Source organism: Kogia breviceps, chromosome 13 (assembly GCF_026419965.1).
Source record: "Kogia breviceps isolate mKogBre1 chromosome 13, mKogBre1 haplotype 1, whole genome shotgun sequence".
Taxonomy (NCBI): Eukaryota; Metazoa; Chordata; class Mammalia; order Artiodactyla; family Physeteridae; genus Kogia; species Kogia breviceps.
This window is the reverse complement of record NC_081322.1, coordinates 48,088,345-48,101,291: the sequence shown is the minus strand read 5'-3', so window position 1 is coordinate 48,101,291 and position 12,947 is coordinate 48,088,345. Positions and strand designations below refer to the sequence as shown.

The 12,947-nt window shown below is 34.3% G+C and overlaps 2 protein-coding genes across 3 annotated transcripts in view; one reads left to right on the top strand and one right to left on the bottom strand.

Moving 5' to 3' along the window:
• The window catches only part of GOPC (golgi associated PDZ and coiled-coil motif containing), a 38,641-nt gene that overhangs the window by 15,486 nt on the left and 10,208 nt on the right, over positions 1-12,947 (top strand). Inside the window, exons 2-5 of one of the 2 annotated variants that reach the window (XM_059035867.2) lie at positions 4,858-5,022; positions 6,553-6,576; positions 10,278-10,453; positions 11,433-11,598. In XM_059035867.2, coding sequence (XP_058891850.1) covers positions 4,858-5,022; positions 6,553-6,576; positions 10,278-10,453; positions 11,433-11,598 — 531 coding nt within the window. The remainder of the gene's footprint in view (positions 1-4,857; positions 5,023-6,552; positions 6,577-10,277; positions 10,454-11,432; positions 11,599-12,947) is intronic. The other variant, XM_059035868.2, reaches the window with a different exon arrangement.
• DCBLD1 (discoidin, CUB and LCCL domain containing 1) overlaps positions 11,683-12,947 on the bottom strand; it is a 98,785-nt gene continuing 97,520 nt past the window's right edge. The window contains exon 15 of the mRNA XM_067011715.1: positions 11,683-12,102. Coding sequence (XP_066867816.1) covers positions 11,969-12,102 — 134 coding nt within the window. The 3' untranslated portion in view covers positions 11,683-11,968. The remainder of the gene's footprint in view (positions 12,103-12,947) is intronic.

Below are 12,947 nucleotides of genomic sequence, written 5' to 3'. Positions count from 1 at the left end.
AAATCTCTAACAAAACTGCTTTTGAGAAAGACAGTCCAATTCTAAAGAAACACCGCTAGAAATAGAATCCAAATTCAGCAGGGCAGAAACGTGAAGTTTGAAGTGAGGAGAGTTTATATTCAAGATAGGGGAGGAATACATATATAGGAGGAGGTTGACTGCAAAACAGTAGTTCTGGCTACAGATAGGCCATTGTTTTAAATAGTTCAGTTTAAGGCCAGGGGTGGGAGCCCGCTAGCCTGAAGCTAGGAAAGCTACCTATGCTCACCTCAAACCCCTCCATGGAAGTCTCCTCCTACCTAACATGTACGACATGAAAACCCATTTCATTTAAACATGAGTAACAGAGAAGGATTTTATTTAAACCCCATATAAATGTACTGTAATCAGAAAAGGTAAAAATTAATAGAATAATGTGACAACAGGCAGCGAAGGCATATCAGAAAAATAAGGCTGCAAAGCAGTTGGAAACTGTAAACTGTATTATAAAATAAAGGAAATTGGGCTTCCCTCGTGGCGCAGTGGTTGAGGGTCCGCCTGCCGATGCAGGGGACATGGGTTTGTGCCCCGGTCTGGGAAGATCCCACATGCCACGGAGCGGCTGGGCCTGTGAGCCATGGCCGCTGAGCCTGCACGTCCGGAGCCTGTGCTCCGCAACGGGAGAGGCCACAACAGTGAGAGGCCCACGTACCGCAAAAAAATAATAATAATAATAAAATAAAGGAAATTAATGTTATTCACCTATTAATAAAACAGAATAATTCGGAGATAGGAAAACTCAGAAATAAAGTAATAAATAATAATAAAAAGAATACTTGTAAAAAATAGGCAATGCAGTAAGTACAGCAAGAGAAAGAGGATATACAAGGGGAAAACAGAAAGGATTTGAGAGGAAATTGCAACTATAAAAGGTAGGGAAAGAATAATTAGTTTTAGTATAATTGGAGTCCCCGAAGAAACATGAAACAAAATAAATATTTAAAACTTCTATCAACAGATTCTCATTTATTGCTGGTAGGAATGTAAAATGATTCAGCCACTGTGGAAAACAGTTTGATGGTTCCTTAAAAAGTTAAACATTGAATTATCATATGACTAAGCAATTCCACTCCTAGGTATATACCCAAAAGAATTGAACACACGTACACAAATATGTGTACACATATGTTCATAGCAGCACTGAACATAATTGCCAAACGATGGAAATAGCCTAATGTCCATCAACTGCCGAATGGATAAACAAGTTGTGGTATATACATACAGTAGACTATATAGCTGAATATATTATAGCTGAATTTTTATATTTAAATATATTATTCAGCTCTAAAAAGGAGAGAAGAAGTATTGATACATGCTATAATATGGATAAACCTTGAAAACATGCCGAGTGAAAGAAGGCAGACACAAAAGGTCACGTATTGAATGCTTCCATTTATATGAAATATCTGGAATAGTTAAATCCATAGGGAAAAAATGTGGATTGGTGGTTTCCAGAAGCTGGGGACAGAGAGAGTGGGGAGTGACTGTTAACAGGTACGAGGCTTTCTTTGGGCGTGATGAAAATGTTTTGGAACTAGATACAGATGGTGACTGTACAACATTGTGATTATAATAAATGCCACAGAATTGTTCACTTGAAATGGTTAATTTAATGTTATATGAATTTTGCTTCAATAAAAAACAAATTACCAACCAGTTCACTCTTAAAAACTATAACAGAGCATTGAATCTGCATGTTGAGAAGAGTACACATGGACCTAGAATGATTAACACCATGCTACATTTTAGTAAAATATGGGACTAAAAATAAAGCAGACACAAGATCAAGTCACTTATAAGAGAAAGAAAAGATTAGGATTTTGGACATTTGAATAGAAGCGTTTCATACCAGAAGCCAAAGGAGCAACATATTTAAAATACTCCAGGAAAGAAAATATGAGACAAAGATTTTATATACAGCCAAACTGACTTCAGATATAAAGACCACAAATAAATAGTTACGAACATGCCAGAAATCAGGGAATACTGTTATGAGAGCTTTCTGAGAAATCTACAAGGCTAGAGAATGAGTTGAATTCATAGGAGCAGCTCTGGTAAAAAGTCAAGTGGTCAGCATAGAATTTATTTAATAGTGAAACTAAGACTATCAGTGTTAAGGATGAGAAAATATTTAAACATTACATATTGTATGCTCTGTAATATAAATATAGTGCAACTACCAAAAATGGGAGAAAAGAGTATCTTGAAAGTAGTATAAGCTTGATGATTGCTCATAGTTATTAGCTGAAATAGCAAGATAACACTTTATTAAGATGCTGGAGAAGAGTAAGAAAAGGGGGAAGAAAATGCTAATAGTTTCGTGACTGTTCATAGCAAGGATGTTATCTTAAATATAATCTAAAGAGGAAATTAAGGATATTATCTAAAAGTAATTATTAAAACGAAGTTACAGAGCTTCCAGAATACTAAAAAATATATATATTTTAAAATCTAGCAATGAGCAGTTAAGACCTTACATGTGTATGTGCTATTTACAACTATAAAATGAAAAATATGATGAAAGGTTAAAACAGACAAAATTATACCAGGTAAATGCAAATAAAATGAAAGTAGGAGTTGCAAACTTGATAACAGATAAGGGAGAATTCAGGTCAAAAAGCATTTAATGTGGGGGAGGAAACTACTGACATATTGAGCTACATTGAAGTTAAGCACTCTGTTAATCAAGAGACACCTTTCAGAAAGTTAAAAGACAAGCCACAGAATGGAAGAAAGCAATTGTAACTCATACCCAATAAAGTACTTTATATTCATAATAATATCTGTGTATGTGTGTGTCGAGAGAGAGAAAGAGAGAACTATAAATCAATAAGAAAAAAGTGTATATATATATAACGCTGTAGAAAAATAGGCAAGAGACTTGAATAGGCAGTTCACAAAAGAATATCCAAATGGTCAATAAACATATGAAAAGATGGACAACCTTATTAGTAATCAAGAAGTTTTCATTAAAACCACAATGAAATACCACTACATTACTACCAGAATGGCTAAAATTAAAGACGTACAATACCAAATGAAGGCAAGGTTGTGAAACTATCAGAGTTCTCATATATGGTGGGCATGTCAGTTGCTACAATCATTTGGAAAACTGGCCTTTTCTGCTGAGGTTTAACATATTCGTACTCTGTAAACCAGAAGTTTCCTTCCTAGATATATATTCACCCAAACTGTATTCCCTAGAAAGCTATGTAGGGTGTTGCTAGTGAACCTGTCTTCACCTCCTTACCTGCACATATCATGTGGCTAAAATGTCATTGGGAGAAAATGTTCCACGGTTATATGGTGTTGATGGTTGCACAATTCTATGATTATACTAAGAGTCACTGAATGGTACACTTTAAAGAGTGAGTTTTAATGGTATGTGAATTATATCTCAATAAAGCTGTTATTAAAAACAAAAACAAAAATGTCATTGAGAGCATGTAGTGATTTCCTACCGGATTTAATCTCAGTTTTGGTTTATCATCCAAAGCCATTTGTTGTATCTAGACTCACTTTCCTATCCAGTCTTGTGCAGTCTGTCAATGTACAGCCCCTCTCAGTAGTCTAATCTCCTTGCTAATAACATCTTCATATTCTAGTAAGTGCTTTCATATATAAGATTAATAATATGAAAATAGTCAAAGCCATGGGTATTATCCCTATTTTATTTTATTTATTAAAATATCTTAAAGTATAGTTGACTTACAATATTACATTAATTTCAGATGAACAACAGAGTCATTTGATATTTTTATAGATTATACTCCATATAAAGTTATAAAATATTATCTATATTCCTTGTTGCTGTATATTACATCCTTGTATCTTATTTTATACCTAGTAGATGCTATCCTATTTTAAAATCAGGGAAACTTGAATGGACACAGAGTGATTTATCTGGAATCACAGGGCTAGTATTAGAATTTGTTTCAACTTCAAGATACTTATTGAGCATCTTTTATGTAGTAGGCACTAGTTGGTGCAGTTGGGAGATTTAGGTAGATTCTAATTCCCTGGTCTCTATACTTGGGAAACTTACCTACTTTGCTTCTAATCTCTGTCTGCCCTTGCTAATCTTCTCATTTCTTGACTGCTTTACTCCTATTTGTTCTTGTTGTCATTTAACTTCAAAGCCCTTCTAAGCTGTTTTCCTCACTAACCTTCTTTAAACCTTCCTTTACTTTGAATTCCTTGGGACCTGACTGATTCAAAATATATCTGTAACTTGCCACACATTTTTCTTTAGTTGGTTCGAATGCATATTTATTACCTCAGTTGATAAGAAAGCTTCTCAAGGGCATAAATAATTATCACCTATAATTTAGAAAGTATTCTCCACAATTTTTTTCCCCTCATTGAACCAGCATACTTGTTGGCTCCATAGATGCTTATTAGTAAAATTATGTTCAATAGAAAACTAAGGCCTTGCTTTGGTCTTTAACCCACTTGTTAGTTGGTAAGATCAAACACACACAAGGGATATGTCCTGTTTGCGATTGTAAAACAATGTATCGATTGTGAGAAATGAAAAGCTTCAGATTGAATGGCTGAGTGGCTCTGATGAGTTGTTCTGCTACAGTATAACAGTTAGCTGTAGCTTACAGTTAATAATGGACTTAACAGTGTTCAATGTAATCATTTCAAAGATAGTCTATGTCATTCTTGAATAATAATTATTAGAGTCAAAATAAAGAAAATTAAGCATACTTAATGTTTTTTATTGTAGCTGTTTTATTAAAAAAATTTTTTTATTGAGGTTTAGTTGATTTACAACGTTGTGTTAATTTCTGCTATTGTTACTATTTTTATAAGGCACAGTTGGTGGATCTGAAATCTGAACTGACAGAGACCCAAGCAGAGAAAGTAGTATTGGAGAAAGAAGTACATGATCAGCTTTTACAGTTGCACTCTATTCAGCTTCAGCTTCATGCTAAAACCGGTCAAAGTGTTGACTCTGGTACCATTAAGGCAAAATTGGTAAGTAATTTAGAGGGTAACATATATTTATATGTGTTTTAGAGGGTGAAAAGGACAATCTTTAATGAGGCTTTTTAATTATAAAAATATGTGCTCCTGGGAAATTTAGAAAATACAGGAAATGTGAAGGTCATCATAATCATCCACAATCTTATCACCTGGAGATGATCAGTGATAACATCAATAACCAATTGGTACTTAGAATAGGATCTTCTTCCTATTTAAAAAGATCTATATAAATACACTTAAAAGATATTTGTGATTATAACATATAAACATTTTTTTTGCCCTACTGTATCAGTTAAGATTAAGTTCAGTTACATGTAACAAAAATCCCAAGTGACATTGGAATTATTCTTAAATAGTACAAATTATTTTCTCCTAGTTAAAGAAGCCCTGAGACAGGCATTCAGAGCTGATATGGCAGCTCCACAGATATCAGGGATCCAGTTTCCTTTTGTTGTTCTGCTCTGCCATCTTTAGCTCATGGTTTCTGTCTTCAGGATTTCTTCATATCTGCATTCCAGGTAGGAAGAAGGAAGATCTAAGGGTCTTAAAACGATGCTTCCCAGCTGCATTAATTTTCTTTAAAGACCTTTTCACGAAATCCTCCTCAGCTTTTTGCCAGTCATTTAGCCGTCTCACTGGCTATCCCTAGCTACATGTCAGTCCCGTAGTTGGTCACATGACCATCTCCAGTAAAATTGGAGTTCTGTTAATAAGAAGAGGAAAATGGAATGGGGTGCCTTTTGCTCTTAATATAAGTATTTTCCCTGCCACTGAGTGCTTTGTCATGTTTGCATAATGTTCATTGTATAAATGTTCCATAATTAACTATTGCCCTCTTAATCAACGTAGGTTGTTTAAATAGAATTTTTTTAAGTCTCATTTCTGTTTAACCTCATATGTGTTGTATACTATGTACCAGGCACTTTGTTAACTGTAGGGGACACAGCAGTAAATAAGATAAGGCTTGGGAGAGGCAGAAGATGAAATGTTGATGATGATGAGAGTAATACAGTTCAAAGTTTTACTCATTTTCAGTTAATTCTGTTTGGTTAGTTTCTAATACGGATATGTTAGAACTTATTTAAATGAATATTTACATTCTCCTAAAGTCCTTTTAAATTCTAAAATTCTATAAATATAAATTATTAGTGTTGTTTTATTTAACTGAAATGAGTCAGATTCATAACTGCTTCTTTGGAATGTTTGATACTAACATTGAGAAACAATGTACATTTTCACTAGAAAAGAATTCAGCTGACTTTTAACATTAGATTTGAAACATGGTGCTGTAGTGGAAAGGCACTGAACCAGGTGTGTTAACTAATTTGGATAAAACAAACATTTTTAATCTAATCCTGTGCAGTTACTATTGCTTATGGATTTGCAAATATATTTGTTCTAATGAACTTTGCCCAAGTGATATTCAACATATGGGAATTTTCCTTGTAATGATTGTACCACTAAATAAATTCATTTGTTTGATGTTTTTCTAATTATAAAACTTTTTTCTTATATCTTAAGTCTGTCCCCTCTGTGGAGGAGCCGGTAAGTATGCCATTTCTGTTTTGCTTTAATATGTTACGCTGAAATGTTCTTAGTGCTTTATTTGCATAGTACATGTTGTCACTTCGTATGTATTTGAAAGTGATATTAATGATGGTAATTTTTTAATGTGCCAATACGTGAAAAGTTCAGTAAGTAGCCCGTTGCTCTTTTCTCACCTCGTGTTGTTAAAAGATTTTTCTTTTGTTTGTGATTTGTTGCCATTATTTGCAGAACCCATCAGTGTTTGACAACTTCTGAGCTTTGTAACTTGCTCATACGCTACTTCAAAAGAACAATTGGTTTTCCTTATACAGGCCTAGCTCTTTCCTCCTTTTCTGTTTGAATTTATTCCCAGAGAAAGAATGTGCATGTTGGTTTCTTATTTATCCACTGCATGTGTTATAACTTTTCATCAGTCTTGAGAATAATTGTGTGGCCTTTGAAACAATTGAATTTTGAAACCCTTTATTAGAATTTATTTTGGAAAATAGCAATATATAAATTCTTAATATTTTTCCCACTGCCTCAACCTGATCGGGTTCTAAGTCGTCATATGACTTTTCTTCTTTTGAAAATATACTGTTTGGATATTGGAATACAAAATTAACTTCTTTGTTGTTACCTAATGCTGAACAGGTTAACTAAAACAAAAAGGTTTTTTCCTTTAAATCTCAAAGTGATTAACTTCAGTGTTCTTAGTCCTATACTTGCTTGCATCTGTTAATTTCAGGTCTGCAAGTTTGTCAGATTCATTAGGGGTTTAAATCGTTAAAGCAAAGTAGTGTCTTAATATGTTTCTCAGATTTCATAAATATTATATAAATAGCTCATTAAAGTGATTGTAAGTAGATAATCCTCAACATAAAATTTATTTAGCCCATAAAGAAAAAATTCTTGGTCTTCTACAAACTCTTTTTATGAAACAAACAGCATTAACCTCAGTAAATGTCATAAAAAAAGATTTTTGTTCATGTTGTCCAAACTGTGGTTCCTTTTGGAACTGATACCTGCCCTTTTGGGAAAGAGATTCGGAAGTAAATTGAGATGTTAAGAATTCCAAAGTTGTTGTGAAAAGAGGATTCTAGATTATTAGTTCTTCAGATTAAAAAGGAAAAAAAATCTAGGGACTTCCCTGGCGGTCCAGTGGTTAAGGCTCCTTGCTTCCAGTGCCGGGGGCATGGGTTCAATCCCTGGTCGGGGCACTGAGATCCCACAGGCTGTGGGGTGCAGCCAAAAAAAGTAAAATAAAATAAAATAATTTTTTAAAAATTGTGTTCTAATGGTTATATTTGTTTTTTTACAGAAGTTGAAAAAGCGTGCTAATTAATCTTCCTTTTGTTTATCACATATATAATGACAGATATTTTAATCAAGGAAGTGATAAATATATTCAACATTTGGTAGTTGTCACTCATTTTAGTTTGTATTTTTTTTGTTATTGTTTTTACGATTGTGGTACCCACTGCCTTGTATTTGAGTATATCATATATTGATGTTTAAATATGTCATATATTGATATGCTGTTGTCAAAACAGTAGATCAAAGCAGATATTGAAATTAATACCACATACATTCCATTAATTGTTAAAAGTTTGCTTACATTTGTTTCTCAGCTTAATATTCACGATTAAAAGGGAAATAATTATAATAATTGCTACTCAATACATTAGAAACAATATCATTTGCCATTCACTCAACAGAAACATTCTTCTTGTGCTGAGGTATAGATCTTTATTTAAATCTCCTGAAGGGGAGATGGTGTAGTGAACAATGTCATCCACATCTCATCAATAAATATAACTGTATTTTCACAGAATATATAGATTCTGTAAATTAGTGAGTCAGTGAAAGCAGTTCTCTAAGTCAGTAAAAACACTTCCACTCAAACTTGGGATGGTTCTCTTGATCCAAAAATAACACTTAAAAGATCTTTCAGGAAAAAACAAAACAAAACAAAAACCAAAAGGGCTTCCCTGTGGCGCAGTGGTTGAGAATCCGCCTGCCGATGCAGGGGACACGGGTTCGTGCCTCGGTCCGGGAGGATCCCATGTGCCGCGGAGCGGCTGGGCCCGTGAGCCATGGCCGCTGAGCCTGCGGGTCCGGAGCCTGTGCTCCGCAATGGGAGAGGCCGCAACGGTGAGAGGCCCGCGTACCACAAAAAAAAAAAAAAAAAAAAAAAAAAGATCTTTCAGGGCTCTTGTCCAACTCTCAGAAGGGTTTTATTTTGCCACACAGTCTGTGTGTGTGTGTGTGTGTGTGTGTGTGTGTGTGTGTGTGTGTGTGAATTTGAATTTGACTCCCTTTAGGCAGGATTTTGTACCTTCTGTTTTCCCCTCCACTCTTTCTTCCCCTCCACCTGCCTATCTGTTCTGTGCTTGAATTCCACAGGTATTTACATTTGTAACCCTTGAGGTATAGGTACACTGTACTTTACACTTTGAAGGTATATTGAAAATTATTTCTCTCACATGTGAGCTGGTGATAAAAATTTGATGGCAAAGATCTTAAAGTTATATTATACTCTCTGGCTAACACCTATAAATTCATATATATGGGTTATCTAACAAGTGGAGCATAGGATGGCATCCTTTTTTGAGAGTAAAAATGGATATCCATCCAACCTCCTAGTAGACAAATGAGGCCAGTATTTTTCCTCAGAAAACAGTTCTTCAGTCACTTTAACGTATGGACAAATAGATGATCCAGATCCCAAAGTTCAGTGATAATCTATACCATAGATATACCATAGATATATATACATAGATACTATACTATAGATATCTATGCTATAGATATTTTTTACCATAAGCCATATTGTTTTTATTGAAGTATGTATAGTTGATTTATAATGTGCTAATTTCTGCTGTACAGCAAAGTGACTCAGTTATACACACGTATATCTTCTTTTTTTATATTTTCCATTATGGTTTATCCCGGGAGATTGGATATAGTTCCCTGTGCTCTACAGTAGGACCTTGTTGTTTATCCATCCTGTACATAATAGTTTGCATCTACTAACCCCAAACTCCCATTCCATCCCTCTCCCTCCCTCCCGCTTGGCAACCACAAGTCTGTTCTCTGTATAGACATTTTTTAATGTGTAAATATTTTAATGCAGTTGTTACCAGCATTCTCCATGACCATAAAATGTTTTAAAAGAATTGGAATATCTGTTCTAATTTAAGCATTGTCAGTTTCTTATAATGCTGTAAGATAAATTGGTCATAGAATGTATCTCTGCATCACTGAATGGCTTTGACCTGTTCATAGAATTGCTGCATTAAAGTTCATTAAATGTTTGGGCACAACCACCAGAGTGATTACTTTGGTCTAGTTTTAGAGTCATTTTTAGGAAGTAGGGAGTAGATTTAATTATCCTCTGAAGCCATTACTATTAGTATGTGATAACATGAACTTAGAGAAGGCTACTAATCTTCGTATCCTCAGGATCAAGGTGCCCCAAGCCATGTTATTATCTTACATAGAAGTGGTTCCAACACCTTCTGGTACTACTTAAAAAAAACTGGATCCAAATCTTTGTGTTCCATTTTATAGAAACGAATTGGTAATTTTTATCATATGCTTTCATTGTTGGTATCATAGATTGTGTGCTTTTGTGTATTTTAAGGAACATGGTCTATTGCTAAAGAGTCTTAAAAGTATGTTCATTGCATTATTTTTTTAAAAAAAAATTGCAATAGGAAAGAGAACTTGAAGCAAACAAAAAAGAGAAAATGAAAGAAGCTCAACTTGAAGCTGAAGTGAAGTTGCTGAGAAAAGAGAATGAAGCCCTTCGTAGACATATAGCTGTTCTCCAGGCTGAAGTTTATGGGGCAAGACTAGCTGCCAAGTACTTGGATAAGGAATTGGCAGGAAGGTGAGTGGAAAATAGGTACCCCTGTGCTCTTAGGTGACCAACTGCATAGTTAAAGAGGTTGACTCTTATCTCTTTTGGTAAATGAAATATTAATCTTTGTCCTAAGAGTGATTTTATCATTGACTGTAGCTTACTGTTAACTTAATATTGATAGCATTACATATTGCAGATTTATTTAGCCATATTAAATAAGTATTTCCGGTTTACACACACACACTGCTAGTAAATTACTGTGAAATGCTAACAACCTTAGAGCTGCACTTTTTACCATTTCCTGCCTTGACACCGTAACAGATGATGTTCCCATGTACGGCAGGACTTCCGTAGGAATTCTTTCCGTGATCATTGAAACCCAGTTTTTCTTGCCCCTCAAAAACATGTTGGAATGACAGTGATTTTATCATAATAATACAGAGTTCTGCTTGCATTAATTTTTTATGGTAAATTATTCACAAACTTTGGTGATTCATTATTATTACTAAGTTTTCTGCTTATTCTAATGTCATATTAAGGACTGATGTGGAGCAAATAATTTATATCATCTTGAAGTGCACATTTTCTAATAATTTTACCACATTTAAAGAAATAATCATTTTGTAAAAAGGTACTGTCATTGGAAAAAATGTTTTGTACAGTTAGCCTCATCTAAAGACTAGTGTGATTGCATGCAAGACATGAAACATGTTAAATGACATTAGTCTCATAAATTGTTTCTAAGATGTATACAAATTAAGTATGTGACTAAAGAAGGTCTCAATCATTCATTTTTTTTTAAAACTGCTTTTCCCTTGAAGACACCAGTCTCTTTCAGAATTTTCATGTCTCTAAATCTGAGACACATCAGGAGGTTCCTAAGTATTAGTTTTATTACTGAATTAGATTTATGCGAAAACTACTTGTGTTCAGTAATTCTTCTGAATTCTTTCTATAGTATGTATAATGAAAAACTAACTGAATTAATTCTTTTCCCAATATGAAGGGTCCAACAAATACAATTACTAGGACGAGATATGAAGGGACCTGCTCATGATAAGCTTTGGAACCAGTTGGAAGCTGAAATACATTTGCATCGTCACAAAACCGTTATCAGAGCCTGTAGAGGGCGTAATGACCTGAAGCGACCAATGCATGTACCACCAGGCCATGTATGTTTGCTTTGCTGCTGTTTCTCACTCAACCTTGCCCTTTCTTTAATCACAAGTCCTTTGCATTAAAAAAAAATTCGACTAGTATTTAAAACCTTTATTTAAAAATGAATTAAACTTATTTAAAATAGGTACATATTTAAAGTTTCAGCAACCCATATAGCTCTTTACAGATCTACTAATGTCTGAAAATGATATTTCTGAAGACAGTGAACTGTTGCTAGCAAATGCATGTTTCTTTGGCTCATATTTCAGAATTTTCCTGAATCTTGATTAGGCATGTTTACAAATACTTTAAGCTAAGGAGAGAGTGTGTGATCCTATTGATAAATTGGCAAATATTTTTGGATAATTCTTTACAGGGGGACTTTTAGTAACTAGATTTATTTGTGGTTTCTGAACTAACATTTATAACTGTTTGGGCTTGAATTAAGATGGAATTTGAGATCTGTGTCCAATTGTCTGCTTCTGTAGCCACCACTGTACAGGAGGTTTTCTTTCTACCTGGATAAAAATTTATTAAATTTTACTACAACAGCAGCCTAATGATACAAACTTTAATATAATAAAATCATATCTAACTCCTACCCAGTGGATCACATATCTTAGTATCAGATAAAGCCTGACCTTGAATAGTAAAATTATTTGTTGCCTCTGAAAAGATTATTGCAAGAAAAATTGATATGTACATCTAGTTGGTGGGAGAGGAGTGGCGATTGCAATAAGCACTTATGCCATTGTCTTCTTTGGGACATTGTTGGTCCCCGTTAACTTCTAGGCAGTGGCCAGATCATAAATGTTATTTTATGCTAAATAAAGGAATTTGCACCTTAACCTGATAATCATGAGGTTTTTCAATAAAATAGTGGGCTAATAAGATTTAATATTTGTTTGACAATTACTTTGGTATAGTGAAGAGGATATATTGGAAGAGGGCCTAATTGGAGTCAGAGAGTTACATTTAGAAAGATAATAAAATAAGGAGAAAGTGGTTAGAGGAAGGACAGGTTTGAGAGAAGTACAATCAAGAGGATTTGGTGACTAACTGCTTTTGGTTAAGTAGGTGAGTGAGAAGGAAGTGTGGGATTTTGGTTTGGGCAACTGAGTGAGATGGCATGCATTGATAAAGCAAATAGAGGAAAAGGAAGATTTTGGCAGAAAGATGATGAGATCAGTTTTAGACATGTAGTGTTTGAGGTGCCAGTGGGACAGCCAAGTTATATCCAATTAGATATATGGCTCTGGAATTCTAGAGAGAATTCTGAGTTGAAGATTATTAGGTAAATCATCCTTTGAACCATGGAATTGATTAAGTCACCCAGGAAAAATATATAGAAAGTAAAAAGATG